Here is a 19,668-nt window from a genome sequence, read left to right on the forward strand (position 1 = left end):
TGATAATAAACATTCACAAGCAAAAAGTTTTTCATTGGCAGATTTATTGAACTCTATAAATAAGGCAAATGCACTGAATTTGGCCTTAAAATTACATGTACATTTTAAAAAGTCATTAATAATTCACAGATACAAATCATGACAAGATCTTCATATATCTTCCAAAGATTTTCATTTCATTGTTTATTCCAAAGAAGTAGACAAAAAAACAAAACAAAATCCAACCATAACCCACCTCATTTAGTCATACATAAAACAAATACTTAACGCAAATAACTGATGTCAAAAGGGAATGACAATCATATATTGTATTACAGTGCTTTAGTATCCTTAGAGAGCAAAAACCTAAGAAAGGAATTCCTGTAAACAATATGTTAATGCAGGTACTGTAGCGTATATGCAGATACGGTATTATCTCACAATGCTATGTCGATATAGGATGTGTACCTTTAAAAGGAGAGAGATGACACAGTAGGCAAATCAGAGGACTTTGGTTAAGACTAGAAGTATCAAGTGGGTAAAAGTACTTGTAGAGGTTATTCATTCTTGGCAACAGATGCTCTACTATGTTGTACGTACCAAACCTTTGAATAAGTTTTTTAAGCACTGACAAACAGCACTTGTCTCGGAGTTCACGTCCAACATCAGCAATGACATTGGAGAGAACAAATTGATGGAAAAATGATGTAGAAATTCACAACTTCATAAACACGTGCATTACATACAGTATGTCGGATAATGTAAAAAAAAACAAAAAAAACAAAACAAAAAAAAGAAACAGGAAACTGTCTATATGTGCAATCATTTGCATATCCCAATCAAAATGTGACTGAGTAACAATTATTCATACAATAAAAATAGGAATCAGAACTCTCAGTACATACATTCAATAGCCGTGTTACTTCTCATCAGACACACGTTCATATAGTCTCTACACAACATCTTTCTAGAGCATATTACACTTTTCTGTCATTGCACTTGTTGTGTTTGTGTATTTATTATTTACTTAGGCTATGTTCACACTGTCCACCTTGGTGCTCAATTCAGATTTGTAACTCACACTGGATTTTATTTACATATTGTGGTTAGATGATTACATTATTCCTCTTTAAAAAAAAAAAAAAAGCAGCAGCCAATATCAGATGTCAGTGTGAAATGCTCAGGGTCTTGAACTGACCTACATGTATAGAAGCACAGGTGTTTAAAGTGTCCTTCAGTAAAAATGTTCATAACACACTTAAATATTGTCTAATGAATTGGTGGTGATGGGATGTTTCACAAACTGGTGGTGTTGGCAGAACTCAACTGATGGCTAATGTTAGCATTCTCTACTTAAAGTAATTTTTATGGAATTTCTTTTACTAGTTTTAATGGTAGGTCAGAAATTAAATATCATAACTTGACAGGTTTATAGTTCAACAAGCAAGATTTATTTATCGATTGACTTCAGGGATGTGCATGAATAATTTATTTGTTTTTAGGGTTGAAGGAGATTTATGTTTTCCTCAATAGCAATGTAGGACTGATGTTTATGGTACTGTTTAGTGCTGTGGATATTATATAAAGTATGATACTTAAAGTGTTCAAATGTCCATTCCTAATTGATTTATTACTTTGATTTGGATAATCACTTATAAAGTTGTGCATTTAACTCATTGTGTTGAGTATTTTGGTGATATCAGTCAATTAATTAACCATTGACTATTTTCTTTTAGAACCCTAGCTTAAAAATCAAGTTGAGCAGTACTGAAAATTCAACAAGTAAAAACCTTAAAGTGAAAAAATATATGTATTATCAAGTCAGTCATTGTGCTTTAAAATGGTCCCTGTCAATGACATGCAACTATATATGTATGTTTATGTATATGTGATATATATGTTTATGTGATGTGTGTAGATTTATTTTACTGCCGCACTTGTTTAAGGTTAAGCTCATACTTCATAGTGTTGAAGTGACTAAAGAATCTCAGTCTAGAGTACCAGAAAAGTTACATGAACTCTGGATTACATATGGACTCAGATCATATAGAAAAGGTCAGATTCTGTCTGATTTGTATGCTTCACCCTGTTTGGAAAAAAAAAAACCCAGATATGAAACTCATAAGCACAAACATTAAGCTTTGGGGCCCTTGTGCTGCAGTGTGAACGTAGCCTTGATGCTGTGTTTCTTACATAAAGTCTGTTGCTGATAAGGGCATCGGTGGCGTAAGAAACAGGTGTATTGACAAAAGAAGGGGTGTTCACAGTGTGTTCACAGCACAAATGAATACTGTTAGTTAACACCTGATCAGAACAGCTGACATAAAGCCACTTAAAGGTTTATTCAACAAAACATCAAGCATCTGAGCTTTCCCAATATGCCTTTTTAACCTGCCAACAAATTAATTTTGACAAAATACTTGACATGCCCTCTAAATGCAAACAAAACTGATCCACCTGTACCACAGGTCTTCACTTCCTGGGTTTCTGTAATAAAAAGGGCTACTACCATGCGTTTTCTCTCTGTGGCCATAGCAGAAACTAGTCATCTGCAATCTCTAAGGTATCTGGTGAATGCTTCCACATTAATGGGTTCATAGAACATTATGTGCTTACACATGCTACCCCTGACCAACTTAACCTCCTCATGTCAGAGCCAATAACGACTCTCCTCGCATGCCAGTCTATGTTCAAAAGACTCTTAATGTAAAATAAACCTTCACTGACAACTCACATTTTCTTGTGGCACAATAAATACTACCTAACAGAGCAGCAATCAGCAGACTGTGTTTAGTGTTTCCTTGTTCTTTCCTAATTTGTGTGCTGCCCTCTTGGCCAAGTGGGAGTGTGCCTGTATTAATAGTAGCATCTGACCTATCAGCTTTGGCTCTGCCTCTTTTCATTTTGAGACTTCATAAGCTCTTAGAAAATACTGTAAACAATCTTTATGGCTGGCTGGTGCTGACCCTCTCCAGCTCAGATGGCTCCAGGGGTCCTGTGGGGCCAGCTAAGGGTCCACCACTGGTGCGCAGGTCCATGGCAGAATGCATGATAGTCAGCCACACATCGTCCATGTTTGGCATTACAAAGATTTTCTAAAAGAAGAAAGAATGATTTAAGGATGAGTAGTCACATAGTTCTTTGGAAGTCTTAATACATTTTTGACACATGCAATTTCTTGGTTTACAGTTATGCATGTATAAACATGTATGCATCTGGTATAGATATATTTTATTCATGTGTTTATCTGAATATCTTACACAGGCTGTGGCAGCACATTTCCTTGTCAAAAAGGACTACAAACGTCCTGTAGTCTCTGAACAGTCCTGGCCTCTAATACATGTAAGTTAAGGGTAAGAGTGCAGACCCTACCCTCCACTGGGTTCACACTCATTTCCACAGATGTACCAGCCTTTAATAGTCTGTAATAGTTTGTTATTTTTGTAGGTATAGACCATTTCATTTTTATTATTTAACTGACCGTACTGGAAAGTGCATTGAATATGAGAGTCACAGAATTACCTGTAAAGTAAAATAATTTATTCACATTTTCATTCTGATACTTTGTTTTGTTTTAACAAGTGTTTACTGTTGACATTTGTGCTTATCATTTCCATGTTGGTTTTGTTTTGCAGTTAAGTTACAGTGTGGATTTATATTCCATTTTTTCCCAAAAAGAGTCTTGCAACCTTCTAAATGTAATGTTAATTTCAAACAAGTGTTTAAGGCCTAAAATGTGAGGTTTAAGACATTCTAAGATATTTTAAACCTAGAAATTCATACCATGTTTATTGGCTTTGAGACTTGAAGTCTGGCACCGACTTTCAAACATCAGGGTAAACTGAACAGAGTAAATATTGTATAATCAAGACAAAAACAATCAAAGGCAAAATGATATTGCAATATGGTAAATGTTATATATTACAGTGTATCTCAGTGATGTTCAATGCTGTGCACACTGCATGTATAATGGAGAAAACATTGAGAAGTTACAGACATGCCCTTCATGTGGAAACCATCAGAATATAAGACCGACAACTAAAGCAACTTCTGAGCCATCATAGTTCTTCTTAGTAGTCTTTGCAGATGATAAAATTGAATCCCATTCTTGTCTGAAAACTTTTATTTTACACAATTTCAAAGCCTGGAAAGTGAGTTTCTAAAAGACCAGATTTTTCATGACCATGAAAAACCCTGCCTTTACGTTTGTAAATTCCAGACATTGTATGTGGCATGTGTTGTTTCTTAATACCTGAAACTCCTGGTCCAGTTTTTTCTCTATCCAATCTGTAACATGAGCCAGAGTGACTTCTCGTTCTCCCAGTTTAGGTCGTGCTTTCAGTTCAAGGTGAGGTGGTGTCCTAAAGCCGTACCTACAACAGAAACAAAGGTCAACACTTAAAAACAGCTAATAAACAAATGAGTATGATGGGCCACCAGCAGAGGGCAGTAAAATACTGACTGAAAGATCTATACATGCCACATTAAGTGTCCTCAATAAAATATGAAGCAGCATTTCAGAATGAAACACACTGTTGCTGAGTAAGACATGGTGCCCATACTGAATGTTTCACATAACTTCTCCTACTTCAGTGATTTAAGAATATTTATTGCAGATAGGTTATGTTGATAAAAAAAGAAGAGCAAATAATGGGTCAATTTAGAGTCAGCTTTATTACTGTGTTCTCTTGACAGTGAGAAAGTTCTGTTTCTCACCTAACCATTTGTCATTTTGACAGATATATAGAGTGCACTTTATGCATCTTCCTCAACTCACTGGATCCAAAGACAACACTTTCTTACCATATCCTGTCAGTTGGTGGAGGGGGTATATTGACAGCCAGCGTTCCTCTGAGTTCCTGCAACTCCACTGTGAGCAGGAGGGGAGTGTTTGAGACCTCCTCCATCTTCTTTTTGATGAACTCTGTCTCTGTAGCCTTCTGGAAGTACTTGGACTTGGTGATCTTGTCCACAAAGCGCATGATTTTGCTTGGTTTGTGGCCTCCAACCAAACTGAAATTATGAACATAATATTATGAGAACCCTTTTTCTGTCAATAGCTATGGAAGTGGTTTAGAAAGCAAGGATAAGTTGTGTAAATAAACTCACCCCTCTGCTCCAGGGGTGTCACTTGCAAGCTCAGAGGTGTCCTCTTCATCTGATGAGCCAGCACTAGATGACTCTTCATCGCTGTCAGCCAGGCAGTATGTCCGTGGCCTGTATCTGGAAACACACAAGAATCAGTGCTAGCACATTTACACACTTACAAGCTATTAAAAATATTCACAGGGTGCTTCATGTTGTTTAATGCTTTGAGACAAAAAGTATCTTAACGACAAACAAATGAGGAATGTAATGGAAGACATAAATGAGCATACGTGCACTAAGGACTGCCTACATGCACACACAAACTTAAGAGATGTCAGTACTACTTCTTTTAAATAAGTGCACCTGTATAACGGTTTGTAATTAGGATATTAATAAGGTAATAAACACTTATCAAGTCATTCAAACATCCATAAGACTTATAACAGTTTCCATACATTGATTCAGGCTCACCACTTGCCAAAATTGATGGTATTAAATACCAAATCATGATCAAATATCAAATTGTTAACACAAGTTAGCATTATACAATGATAGTTACCAAACTGCTCACGTAACTCAAATTACACTTAGTGCATAAAACACCCTCATGGGTTTTAATACACATTGTGTTTGTTGTCATGATACAAACTACAATAGTAATTTAACAGCTTAGCAACAAAAATGCTCATTTCGCTAGTACGCTAACCTCCAGCATGCTAATGACTAACAGACACAAAGAAAAGTAAGTAGCTAACCTATGAGATCAAACCAAAAAGCTTGTAAGATGAAAGTTACACCCATATTACATAAAAGATTAACCCATGGATACAAAGTATCCAAACAGCTATCCTTCCAACAATTTTCTCACATTTTAGCTCCATTCACATGATATGACAGATTAAGCTTTAAGCGCTAAAATATGCTGAAAGCGGTTAAATGGTAGTTATTTATCAATAAATATCAGCTTCAGGTTTAAATGCTACTGGAACTGTTTACTGGTGTATATAATAGCTCATGATTAATAATGCTTACAATGTAACAAATAGCTAACCCAATGATTTAGGTTGCTCGTATTGTAAAGTGTTGCTGAGAACCACTGTGCTCATCATTAAGACACTTTTTGTTTTAGCTTTGCATCTAAACTGATGTGAAACTAAAATTTAAACTTTCTGGCCAGCCAAAAATTGGCTCATTTCTACTTTTCTTGGCAAGCCATTGTCCCTGAAAGTTAACATAATGTACAGCTGTATATTCCACCATAGATTATTACAGTCTGTACCAAGCCATAATTAAACATGTAATGGGGTGATGGAAATGAGTAAAAACAGTGACTAAGCCACTCCAACAAACAGATAATTAAGACATGAAAACATTGTGAGGTCATATTACGTTTTGCAAGTTAAGTGTACAGTAGAAGCAACCAAAACATACTGAAAGGGATGAGAGTTATGAGTGAAACAGAAGAAATGAACAGAGGGAGTCAAGCAGCACTCACCATGAGCAGAAATATACCCGATTAACATCCATATTAAAGGGGAAATCCAGAAGACAGGGAATAGCAGGAGAAACAGAAAGGAGACAATATGGGGGACAAAAGATGAACAAAATATGTAACACAAACAGAGCCAGAACAGATCAGTCTTCTGCGAGGGGCTAACGCGCTGTTCTTTCTTTTTTAATATGGACCACAAATCAGATAATGAGATAATGATGGACACACGTGGTACCTCACGAGTGTCACATTACATATTCGGTGTAATAGGCAAAGTTTATCATGAAAAAAGACTGTTTGAGATTGTTTTATCACCCAATTCTGGAGGTAAAATTTACATTTTTAGAGCCATTCAGAGAAGAAACCATTTAATGACCTAGAGAGACCTGAGGAGTGTTGAGTGTCTTACCCATCTTTGCCAGGCTCCCCTATGCGCAGGCTCTCCCCTTCTTTCCCTAAGCGAATGAGGTTCATCTTGGTTTCCAGGGTCATCAGGAAAGAGCCACTGTAGGAAATCTCTAGATCAAACCACAGACCTGAGGAAAAGCACGGGTTATTAAAGTATTCATAAAAAAGTAGAAAAAATTAAAACTGAAATACACCTTCTATATCTGATACCTCTTTTATCCCATTGTATATGAATCAGGTCATCACTATTCTATTTTTTATGGCTGACACTTCAAAGAACCAAGCAACCTTGATGCTGAGTTTTCTTGGTTGCCTTGTTACACCTCTCTGTCTTTGTTTCCCCTCACTGCATTGCCCTTTCTGTGGCACCTCTCTTTTCACACCAGAGTGCCACAGAAGCCAGGACCCTGGCAGCTTTTATTTTCTTGATCTCTCCGCTTAGTAGAGAGAGACAGAGTCAAAGAAAAGGGGGGAAAAGAAAGACAGAGAGATCATAAAGCCCTTTGAACAGAAAAGACACAGTTGGGGAGCATGCAATCTTTCCTCCAAGCCCCTATTTGATATCAGCAGGAGGGGAACGTGGTGCATAAACAGGGCTCTCCCTCCCTGTAGACCTTTTAGCTCCACTCTATCAAACTTGGTATAATCTAGATTATATAAAGTTCTCAAAGGCTTCCATCAAAAGCCTGGTTTGCATGGAGCAAGCTATCAGTTCTCATGTCTTTTAACACCACAGGATCCTATTCTCATGTGCACTTAGAGGCTCATCTAACCATAACTTAATGGCAATTTGTGTGTTTAACTTCACACCACAAGGAGGCAGTAGAGGCTGAAAGATGAAATAAAAATTGACTAAATGAAGAGATGTGGGAAAAAACCGAAGCATGCACATTGCAGCAACTATACTGTGTGTTTATGCATGCAAGACACACACATTCTGCATAAAACGTGTGTGTATAGATACAAGAAAAGCATGTACAAGCATACAGAACGGAAAAGGCTGTAATAGTATTGAGATGAAATGCAGAAAAGACTACATTCTTTTCATCCCTGCTGAGATCTGAACACCTGGTGGCTGCACTAAATGACATGTTAATGCAATAACTGTAGCGTGTCAGAGAGATCAACAATTGGAGAGTGAGAGCAAGTAGAAAGACACAGAGTGGGGGGAGAAACAAAAGCAAGGAAAAGAACTGAAACCACAGACAGAAGAGAAGGTTACAAAGTCACAAAGTCTGTGAAGGTTGGAGAAAGCACAACTTGGGCAAAGAGAGTGAACATGCTGGGTCCACTAAATCCACTGGGCTTTGTTCCACCCAGAAGGCATGGTGGGTAATAAGACTGTTTCTGGCTGGGCATGGGGTTTACACAGGGCACAGAGTTTTGTTAGTGAAGGGAAGAGCAGAGATGAGTCTTGAGTGCAAGCTGCTGGAGGGAAGTGCTCACTCAGCTGGGGTAAAACCCCGTGGTGAGGAGGCAGGAGTGTGTGTCTAACGTGCTGTGAAGAAATGCACTGATATTGGCAGAGGTGACTGCTTTTTTGTATTGGGAAATGGACACTGACGAAACCTAACTGAAGCAGATTGTATGCAAAACCAAACACACATGGACACAAGTGCATAAGCAGGCAAAGACAACTGCTTTTGAAGATATGCATGCACACAAACACACACAGCTGGAAAAGTTCATTGATCCAGTGCACTCAGCATGCTTGTTCCAGGAAGGCGAGGGGTAAGACAAGGTTAGACTGAACTTGAGATGCCCAAAGGATACAGCCACGGTAACACCAGTGGAAATTTATTAAGGAAACTTAACCATTTCCAATGCATTTTCTGACTATTCCCATTTAAAGGCAAAACACTGAGTACAGAAATGGGTGGCAGAAGAGAAACAGTCATAGTCCATTATCCACCAACATGGAACAGCTCCCATTCCAGGTGAGTTTAAGTAAAAGTTAACAACAAAGTAGCACAAGAAAAAGGAGGAAAGCTAGTATCACTAGCACGCTTTAACAAAATCCTATACAGGGATCACTAAGGCTTCAGAAGTGATTTGCTTTAAACCAACACAGATATTCTACTTAGCACTCCCTCTCACCTCCTAGGAATATGCCTAGATTGACAGTGAGCAATCTGGGTCAATTAAGAAACTATTTTCTAACAGATATCAGATTCTGAATGAGTGCAATCAAAGCTAATGTACTATCAGTAGCTTCAGTGAATGGTGGCTTACTATACACACACATTCATTATGGTTGCCAATTGAGGGTTTTTTTGTTTTTTTGGTTTTTTTTGCATGAAACCCGTTTCAGAAAACGCTGATGCTGTTTCTGTTGGAGGTGCAATCAATTTGTACTGTCGCTACATGGGTTAAGTGAGAACAGCTAAACAGTGACTCATCATACAGAGGGAAAAGGGAGGAAGAGAAAGAAAGAGACCCAAAGAGTGAGTGAGGATGAAAAGAGGAAGATGAAATCAAAAGAGAATGAAAGAGGAAGGGGAAAAAACTGGAGGATGAGTAGTGGGAGACGGTGCATATGAACAGAAGCAGAGAGAAAAAAATGAGAAAAGGAAAGCACTTTGAAAGACGGTACAGTAGATGGATTGCTCTAAAAAACTGCACAAAGCACCTTCTGATCACAACTGGAACAGAGTGGGTTGTACAATTGCAATTGGAAAATATGTAACCCCCCCCACCACCACCACCACCACACACACACACACACACACACACACACACACACACCCTCACACGCATACACACACACACACACACACACACACACACACACCCTCACACGCATACACACACACACACACACACACACACACACACACACACACACACACACACAAAGCTAAGACCTCACACAGCTAAGTCTGATCCACAGATAACCACAAGACCTGCTTAAATGCTTAGGGCCTGACTATGTTGTACTCAGCTAAGAGTTCACAACCATTTAACTATCACAGCGCTCACATAAACAATGCTTTTAGTGTTTAACATAATCTACAGTGTGTAACAGCTTGAAGAGGAAAGGAGATTTCTTATTACATCCTCTTTGTGATATACAACTACACCTTGTAGCTGTACTGTAAACAATAATACGACAATGTGCTAAGAGCAGTGTTGAATTTGGTCAACTGGCATCAAGCAACAGCTGTAGAGGATGAGAGGGCTTGTACTTTAACCACAACTAATGGACATGTCTGTCTAATCTCAGGGGTACCGCCGTCTCACAAGCTGAGAGGGTGTGTAAGTGTGTTATACTCCACTCTTATCCAATGGAAACCTCATTGTGCCACTACTTACAAAATAGAAGCGATACTGTCATTACTGGCAATAGTTTCAGCTCCTGAACACTTATAACGGCCATAGCCTCTTGGAATCTCCACATTTTGTCTTGTGTGCAGGGTGTTTTAAAATATCTGGAAAATGTTATCATGTCTCTGCTAATTCATGTCCAGAATCAGCACAGTAGATTATTTTGTTGCAAAAAAATGCAAATTTTGTGCATTTTTATGAACACATTTGAAACAAATAAAATAGGCTGTGTGGCACATGACTGTAGTAAACAGAGTGGGATCCTGTCATTCTGTTGCCGTTTTTCATCTAAAATGGTTATGATTTTTTTCATGAATGAGACTGAGGAATAATTAGGTTTCATCAGTTCACACCACCTGTTGTACAATCAGTTGTGTTTTAGTTCTATAGACACTAGGACTCAGTCAGTCGATCAGTCAGATGAGTTAAATGTTCACTGCACAACTTCTTTAAAAAAGTCTTTCCATTCACAATCCTACACCTTTTCAAAAAAGCAAAATAGAGAGACTGTTTTGAATTTTGCCATTTCCATAAACATCTTCAAATGCAAAAGTCAAATTGTGCATTAAATACGTTTACGTAAAGGCAGTTTTTATGTAGAATTTTGAATTGTATAATGTCCAGAGGTGGGAGTAGGTCATCACTTGTGCAAACAACAAGCAATTTTCTACGATGAAAATCAAGCAAGTTCCTGCTAAAACCAAAACACAAGTCAAGCCTTATGAACTCCTAAAGATCTAACCTCTACGAAAAGTTCAGCTATCAGTTACACATCCTGGACATGTGTCACAAGTCAGTCAAGTTAGGTGAATACTAACACTATGTTCAGAAAGATAGATAGAGATAGATTAACCAACCTATCCATACATGTCTTTGGATGGTGGGAGGACGCCGGAGTACCCGGAGAGAAGCCATGCAAACACAGGAAGAACATGCAAACTCCAACCCCATCGAATGGTGTTGGAATTGAACCCAAGAACTTCTTGCTGTGAGGCACGAATGCTAGCCACTCCACCACCCTGTCACCTTTTTTTCCTTTGAATTGCTTTGCTATATTTCTTAATAACCTTATTAGTTAAAGGAAGCAGAAAAAATTTAAGTATTTCAGCTTAGCAACTCAAAGGAGGATACAAAGGAGAGAGCATATCACCTCAGTCAACCTATTTCCGGGGGTAAACCCAATATGTGTTTACCTACGATATCAGGAAACTCTATAACAAAGTGGGACTGATAGACATGTGGCTGATATTACAAACTTTTTTTCTTTGTTATCTCTAATGTGGTCAAAGCTACAGTAACTCAGAAGAAGAATAATTGTGTGGATGTGCTTTCAGTCTCCATATGTATTCCTTTCTTCAAAGTGCTTTCTCTCTTGCCTTGGTAGTCAATGGAAGGTTTTGATGCCCCGAGGATTCTGGGAGTGGCCGAACCCATGTCCAGTTCAGTCAGGGTGAGCTCATTCATGAAGTAAGGCAACTGGAATAAGACAGAACAATACAGCTGAGGTGAGACGGTCTATTGGTAGAATACAGAAAAAGGGAACAGGTCAGTTTACTACCTCTACCATTATTATTTATTTATATTTGAACTACTAAACCTGGAGAGGCATTTCTCATAGTCAGCAACCACAATATAGCCTGAAGCTATCTCCACAGGACAGGATGTGAGGACAATCAAATCACAGTGATCAAAACATCTGATAAAATAACAGTGGAGGTCCTGGGGTAAACCATCAGAAAAAACAGCAGGACAGGTGTATAACAGTCACTGAAGAGGTGTGTGGGGCCTACACATCTACAGACTGTTACACACTGACATTTAAAGAATCCATCAGTGAGTATGAACTGTGCCCTTCAGCATGTCTGCTGCTCAGCTCCTCCGACCTTTGTTTTACTCCAGGTCACATCATCTATAGTTTAAACCTGAATCAGTTCAAAAGGGAAAATCCTGATTATTGCCTTTAGGACATTCACCCGGAGGAGTAGGTGATAGAGGGAAAGTCCTATGAGAGCTACAAACTGGCTGATAGCTAACACTAGATCTGGATGTTTGATGTTCAACTTGTCATTATTTGATTAATTATATTTTGTGTGATGTGATGTCAGACATAGTACAGTATTTATTACTCTGAATTTCTAGTTCAACTATTAATCAAATTTCTGATAAAGTGAAAAAAAGAAAGAGCAGAGGAGTGTTGTAGGAATTAGCAGATTTAAGCCTTTGAAAATCTATTGTCAGTTAAACTACTGTAAGCAATACTGGCTTCAACCAAATTCATTACAATATTTCAATGCAATAACTGCAATTAAATTTAAAGTATTTTAATGGTTTAAATACATTTCATTAGTTCTTTCTTTTTTGAAAATTCCACAATAACAAAAACAACTTTTCCTGAGGGATTTGCTCATCAGTCTAGATATAATTCTGTGTTTACGCTCGCCTCCATGTTTTCCTGTTGCTCTCTTCTTATGCAAGTTAGCAAAAAAGCTTACACCTTACATAGCTTACATATTCCCCAGTGTTAAATAGTCCTGCTGCTCACGTTATGTTACGTGGTCTCAAATGATCATGTGAGGATAACGAGAACATACTAAGAATCCAGTCGTGATATGATGCATAGCCTGCTAATGTAGAAAGGCATAGCCATATCTCTACCTGTTTCTACTGTTTCATGGTGGATATTTTCATACTCCAGAACCCTACTCACCCGTATCTTACTGAGCTTCATCTGAATTTTCTTAGAGACCAGTTCAGCCCAGTATGGTTCACTCAGGAAGTCCCAAAAGACCCGGCCCACAACTGCATTCACCCAGGCAACCGGGTCGTCCTCATCCCTCCGGGGCTGCACCTCAGCTGAAGTGCTGCTTTGAAGCTGAGCACAAAGGAGGAAGGCATATTAGAATGCTTCTGTATTCTAGTTTCATTAATCAATAAAGCACTAGCTTATGGCAGAAATGTGCAATGTGCCTGTGGCTTGCTGAAGATTTACCCCTTTCATAGATTCATTGTTCCATTCAGTTTAACAAACTGCTAAAGAGTATATTAAATAGTTCTCTTGAGCCTCTTGGTTTCTATGGTGTGTACAACAACCAAGTCTGACTCAATGAGACTCAAACTTACCTTAGGGAAGCCTTCAGCTGCAGGCACTACTTCAAATATCAAACATCTGTTTTACCATAAAAGAGGAGCCCTGGCTGAATGTATTGGTATACATTTTATGAAAGTTCACTGGAAATTATCAGAAAGTAAGATATTTGTGTGGATTTGAACATGATTTATAATTGTGTTTAATGGGGCAGCTGGATGGAACCTCTGTCACTTTAAGGCTCAAAGTTCAAAATGTGTTAGTCGCTGGGCATTAGGAGCCACACTGTATCAAAAAGGACTAATGTGGTAGATATGTTGGTAGATATGCTGTGCTGGTTGTAATCTTAGCTCAGAGTAACAGCACTTTTAATATCTATAACACTTGCAGCAGATCAGCAGCCCCAGCTGTGTCTGAGTCAAAATAATCCTGATCACATGGTGAACGATGCAAAGTTTTAGTCAACATGTGTTTCTGAGCTCATGCCAAAGAAAAAGCAAATACAGGTAACAGATTAGTACTACACTGAACATTTAAACAAAAATGTTGTCGGTTTTCTCAACAGGGCCGTAATAATCATCCAGAAAGTCAGGTATAATCCACTACAGGTCTAAAACTGTCACTCCAGTAGGCCTTTACTGTTTCTGACTGACCTCAATAAGCTTGTTAACTTAACTGATCTGCACTGTGTGGAACAGCTGTTTGCCTAACTCATCTTCTTATTAAATAAGAGCTAAACCAGGTCACACGTAATGCTAATCTGATAAGCTAAATGCCATTCCCTGAAAATTGAGATGTATTTTTATCAGCTTTTTATCAATTGATCACTTTTAAAAACTATAGCTATAGTTATCATTGTAGTTACAGTAGTTACAGTGCTTGATGTGGACAATCAAACACACAAAACTTAAACTGTGATTTCCTAAATAGCTCATTAAAGTTTTTTAACCTTTTTAAATTTTCATCCATGCATGTTTCCACATTGACTAATTTACTCACTTTCCTTTTCCAATTTTCACTGCCTTACTTACTGCATTTGTTAGGAAACATACACATCACACCACTCCTGAATTTTTCATGTTTTTATATCCTCACCTTCCTAAAATAATTGCCTTTTTTGCCTAAATCATCAAATACTAAATTTCTGGTCAGGTTTTTTGTGTTCTTGAAAATTCTGAAAAAAGTGACTAAGGGCAATTATTTTAGGAAGGTGACGATATGTAATTTGTGTAGCAGAACAAGTTACATACTGAAATTCATATGGAAGAGGAAACGTAAGGAAAATAAACAAAAACTTGGTACTCGCAGGCACATAACAAGTGAGTATAATCATATTGTACCCTTGAGGCTAAACTGATGAAAGGAGAAAGCTCTTGTCCTTGTTTGTAAGTGCACTGCTTGTAACACAGCAGGCTGTAACTACAAATACAACAAGAAAAGCACTTGGAGAGCGCAGACCTCCGCCAAGACAGATCTGCCTCCCGTGCGTGCGTGTTTGTTTGTTTGTTTCTTAGCAAGATAACTCAAAAAGTTATGGATGGATTTTCGTGAAATTTTCAGGAAATGTTGATATTGGCACAAGGAAGAAATGATTAAATTTTGGTGGTGATCAGGGGTGGGTGGGGTGGGGGGGCCACTGATCTGCCTTGGCAGAGGTCTGCGCTCTCTTTTCTAGTCTAGAAAAGCACTCGTAGAGCGCAGACCTCCGCCAAGACAGATCAGTGCCCCACCCATCCACCCCCACTCCCGATCACCACCAAAATTTGATCATTTGTTCCTTGTGCCAGTATCAACATTTCCTGAAATTTTCATCCAAATGCATCCATAACTTTTTGAGTTATCTTGCACACAGACAAACCAACACCGACAAAAACATAACCTCCTTGGCGGAGGTAAAAAGTGGAGGTGGTAAATAATGTTAGATGAGAATGTGCTACCTTCTTGTCAGCCCCAGGACTGCTCTGAGGACTGTGAAGGGACAGGGTGGCAGCTGTAGGGCTGACTGCTGCCTGGTTTGGCAGTAGGGAGGTCATGTAGACACTGTAGTCCAGTAGAGGCTTGGCTTTGGCAGTTGATAAAGAGGCAGAAGAGTCTTTGGGCCTAGGCTGAGATGCCAGCGCCTCATCCAGGCTGTTGCGGCTACTGCTGCGATGACCGCTCAGAGCTGTGGAACACAAAAATGCCACAGCTTATTTATGTTGTTAAACTACCACAGTTATAAAATGATACCATCTTGACAGCTATACAGAGTTATGAATACAGTGGGATACCAATAAAATCATTATAATCCATTCTGTTTGGTCTATAAAATGTCCCCCCAAAAAAATCCCAACACGATGTACTCAAATGCACTCTTGGTCCACAAGCCAAAAATACTCATTGTATGGTCACAGAAGAGGAAAGAAAACATGAAATATTCGCATTTAAGAAGCTGGAATCAACACATGTTCACATTACTGTCTCAAGAAATCACATTAATTGACTATCGAATAGCTCACAATTACTTTAATTGTTGACAGCCGTCAGTCTTAATCATGAAACCACTTACACAGGTCTCTGTCTATTGCTAATGCTAATTAATATAGGTTTCTGCACCAAGAAAGTCTAGTGGTTTAGCGTTACATGGATCAATGGACTGTATTTGTCATCACATGTGATAAATACCGACACTATAACGGCCATTACTCAGCATGTTACCTCACTCTTCTATAGAGAAGTGAAATAGTATTTAAAAAGTCACTACAAGACTGGTTATGTTGAAATGGCAGACACCTTCAGTGAGTCTGAGCAGATTGTGGAGAGACAGTCATGATGATGTCAGCTCCACAGCTTTTGGGTGTGCAGTCTTTTTACAGTACTTTTTACAGTAGCATTTTTTATAGTCTGATACCTCAACAGTTTTACAAGAAACTGTGACTTTCTTAACCTTTTAAACCAGGGTTTCTCAACCTTTTTTGAGCCAAGCCCCACTAATGTCATCATGAGCTTTCTGGTGCCCCCTTCCCCCATGTCCTAAAAAATGTGTGTGTTTTGGGGGGGTCCATCATTCTATCATTTTACAAACAACGCGACAGACCTGTATGTGGAAGACGTGGTGGGTTATATATGCTCTGTAGATAAAACCGTGAGAATGTAAAAGTGAGCTCCCCTCACCTTATCATTACTGCCACCCCCCTGAACATAAATTTGCGATGGGGTGGGGTGGGGTTGACAACCAGTTTTAAACTGATGCATGAAACTGATCTGTATATGACAGAGTAACTGAAATAGGAATAACAGAAAGGAGCGTAATTTCAGATCTTTATAAAATAAGAAAAAATGACTCACTGCTTTTACTCCCTGTGACACTTGAGGATTTCTTCAAATCCACCTTGAGTTTGGACGCCCGCAGAAAGCGTTGGAACCACTCCTCTTTCTCCCTCCCAGTTCTTCCAAACAGATAAAGGGTCAGGTCTCTGGAGGAGGATGAAGATCTTCGTTCTTGCACCCCATCTGACCCCTCTCCCCCTTTTTCCTTTGTGGTGAAGCCCTCACTGTGTTCGCACCTGTCACCCTCTGCCTTGGACATAAAGTCATCCTGTTTACCGAGTTCAATACAGATGGGGTATTTTTTGTTCCATATACGCTTCCTGGCCAGACTGTGAGGCACAAGGTATACCTGGGGAAAGATCAATGGAGTCACATTACAGTGGTATATTAAGACAGGAAAAAATGAGTGGCATGATTTCTATTATTTTTCTTTGCTACAAAACATACAGGATACAGAATTTATTATCTGGAAATGCATTGTTCTGTCACATACTTTACTCTTGGTGAGGTCATAGATCTTCTGACTGATGTAGTTGACATCAGGTTTTGGTTCATTATGCGATGCCCGGCGTGCAATGTTGTGGTTGGGTTTAGACAAACGAATGGTTGATCCCTCCAGTCGGACATAGACGGAATGTGTCAGTGTGGCATGGTATGTCTCTGGGTCATAGTTTGAGATCTCATTCATCCAGCCCTAGGAGAACGCCAGAAATGGTGGGCATTTAACATGCACTTTGTTTGAACTGTCCTATTTGTAGTCACAAAGCCTTTTAAATAACAATAAAAACTGAGATGACAACAATACAACATTATGTCTGAGAAATGAGGACACACAACATACTGCGTTGCCACCAGTGTAACATGTTCCTACTGTGACTGCCTCGATTCCTTTCCGCTGTAGACTTTGAAGTGATCTTACTTCAGACACAGATCTAAATCTAGGTTAGTCATTGCTTTGTCACTGCACTTTGAAAACTATCCAGGTAAATCTTAAAGTTGCAAAGATGCATCTGTAGAGAGTGCAGTGATTAATGTAAAAATTCCCTTCTTTGATATAGTGATTTATTATTAATGTTAAAAAAAATATATCATTCAACCTTGTTTTTGTGATTTCAAAAAAATATAGTAAAATAGCGAATTTCTGCAAGTATTAAAAATAAACATACAGTATGTCACAAACTCATCTCTAAAGTCTTTGCTTTAATAGAATAAGATGTCTAATTTACAATTCACTGTTTAATCATTTTATCTGTAAGAACGGATTAGCTTTGCATTTTCAAAATTTCTCTGTACATTATATAAATGACAAGAAATTTTTCAAATAATATTATCTTAAGCACATTTTTTGTGTTCTGTTACTGAACATCGCAGTCTTTATTTACTATTAGCAAAATCACTAACTTTTATTTATTAACTTTATTAATTTTTTTTAAACTTAAGCACCTCCACAGTATACATTCTGTTGGCTATCACTGGCAATAAGCAAAAAGGTGAAAAAGTAAAAATGGAGGAAGTTAAAAATGAGGCTAAGTTATGACATGTATATGTCAAATCAATCAGTGCCAAGTACATGGAGTGATGTAAATGCTGACACCAGGACATAGGTAGAACAGAAAAAGTTGCTCAGTTGCCAAAATACCACTGTCAATGGAAAACTAACCACACTACATACATAACATGCTATACAAAAAAGAAAAAAACACACACACACAGGATCCTTGGTTTGGTCCTTTTCAAATGTGAAAACACCCTCAATTTCTAACATTATCATTGCCTTTTTTTTTGCTCCAGACTACTGTTAAATTTGTAGAATGAATGAATCTTAGAAATTTGAGATGAGCCAGTAATAATATTTCCTTACTTTGAAGATTTCTGGCTCCTTGATGTTCAACTTTGCACACATCTTCAAACGGTGCCTGGAACTGCTACTAGATGGTTTTGGTCCTGTCAGCCACACCACAGAGATGGCTAAAAGGAAGCCCAGCCCAATCCCAAAAAGCATCCCCCCAATATAACTTGGCCAAGGTAATACAAAATACCCATAGACAAGTAAAGTAAGGATGATGAGAGTATAGTGCGGAACACTTGGTGCTGGCTCAGTACTTTCAGATTCATCCTCACTGCATGGCTCAGTACTACCACTTAGTAGCACTTTAGTTTGACTTCCAGTATCATCAGTTTTATCAGCACCATCTCCTTCTGTGTCAGTACACGTCTCGAAATCCTCACTGTACAGGATGCAAAAGTCCTCATCTTCCTGTTTTGCAAGAGCAGACATGGAGCACTTGTCCAATGACATGGAAAGCAAAGATGTTTTGCTGGGACTTTTAGTGTCAACAGAGAAGGAAACCGGTGATTCGGCTAGACCAGAGGCTTCACTGTTAGGGATTTCAGCCTCCCATTCACCACCTTCCTCCTCCTTAATGCAGTAATTGTTGTTGCTTTCCAGATGACCATTGACAGAAGTAAAGTTGGAGAGTTCTGAGGCACTAGCAGAAAGGGCTTTGGGCCGGTAAATGCTGCTGGAACTGCTGCTGCCACTGCTTTTTTCATCCATGATCTTACTCAAAAGTTGGAGTGGCTCATAGATGACCTCAGAAAGACGACGCTTAGTGTCCTCAATTTTTGCCTCCACTTCTGAGACTTTGAAGAAGCTCCGGTTATCTGGAGATGTTAAAGGAGATGAAGGGGCAGTTTTAGAATCTCCCGCTGATGACATGGTGGCTGTGGCCGGCATCCTGGACTGTGCAAATTGCTTGAAGAGTTGCAGGTTAAGGCGAGATTCTGGAAGACGGTAGGTGGTAGAGGAGGACTGAGAGTCATGGGATGTATCTGAAGACAAGGATTTGACTAGAGTCTTCATCAGATGCCTGTGCCTTACAGAAGAAGCAGCAGTAGAGGAGGTCCCATCTCTGGACTCGATGTCAGAGGAAAAAGACTTCACCAAGCTGAGAAAGGGTTTGTCACTTGAAGTATAGCTCAA

At 38.8% G+C, this 19,668-nt stretch overlaps 1 protein-coding gene across 2 annotated transcripts in view; it reads right to left on the bottom strand.

Annotated features, from left to right (window-relative positions):
• Positions 1-766: 766 nt before the first annotated feature.
• Positions 767-19,668, bottom strand: part of LOC115424696 (testis-expressed protein 2) — a 45,935-nt gene continuing 27,033 nt past the window's right edge. The window contains exons 3-13 of one of the 2 annotated variants that reach the window (XM_030142098.1): positions 18,547-19,668; positions 17,179-17,379; positions 16,704-17,034; positions 15,314-15,540; positions 12,999-13,163; positions 11,668-11,767; positions 6,969-7,095; positions 5,089-5,196; positions 4,783-4,992; positions 4,232-4,352; positions 767-3,074 (exon numbers count right to left, since the gene is read on the bottom strand). The exon at positions 18,547-19,668 is cut by the window's right edge and continues 439 nt beyond it. In XM_030142098.1, the coding sequence (XP_029997958.1) occupies positions 2,925-3,074; positions 4,232-4,352; positions 4,783-4,992; positions 5,089-5,196; positions 6,969-7,095; positions 11,668-11,767; positions 12,999-13,163; positions 15,314-15,540; positions 16,704-17,034; positions 17,179-17,379; positions 18,547-19,668 (2,862 nt within the window). In that variant the 3' untranslated portion in view covers positions 767-2,924. Of the gene's footprint in view, positions 3,075-4,231; positions 4,353-4,782; positions 4,993-5,088; positions 5,203-6,968; positions 7,096-11,667; positions 11,768-12,998; positions 13,164-15,313; positions 15,541-16,703; positions 17,035-17,178; positions 17,380-18,546 lie in introns of both variants that reach the window. The other variant, XM_030142089.1, reaches the window with a different exon arrangement.

Source organism: Sphaeramia orbicularis, chromosome 1 (genome assembly GCF_902148855.1).
Source record: "Sphaeramia orbicularis chromosome 1, fSphaOr1.1, whole genome shotgun sequence".
Taxonomy (NCBI): Eukaryota; Metazoa; Chordata; class Actinopteri; order Kurtiformes; family Apogonidae; genus Sphaeramia; species Sphaeramia orbicularis.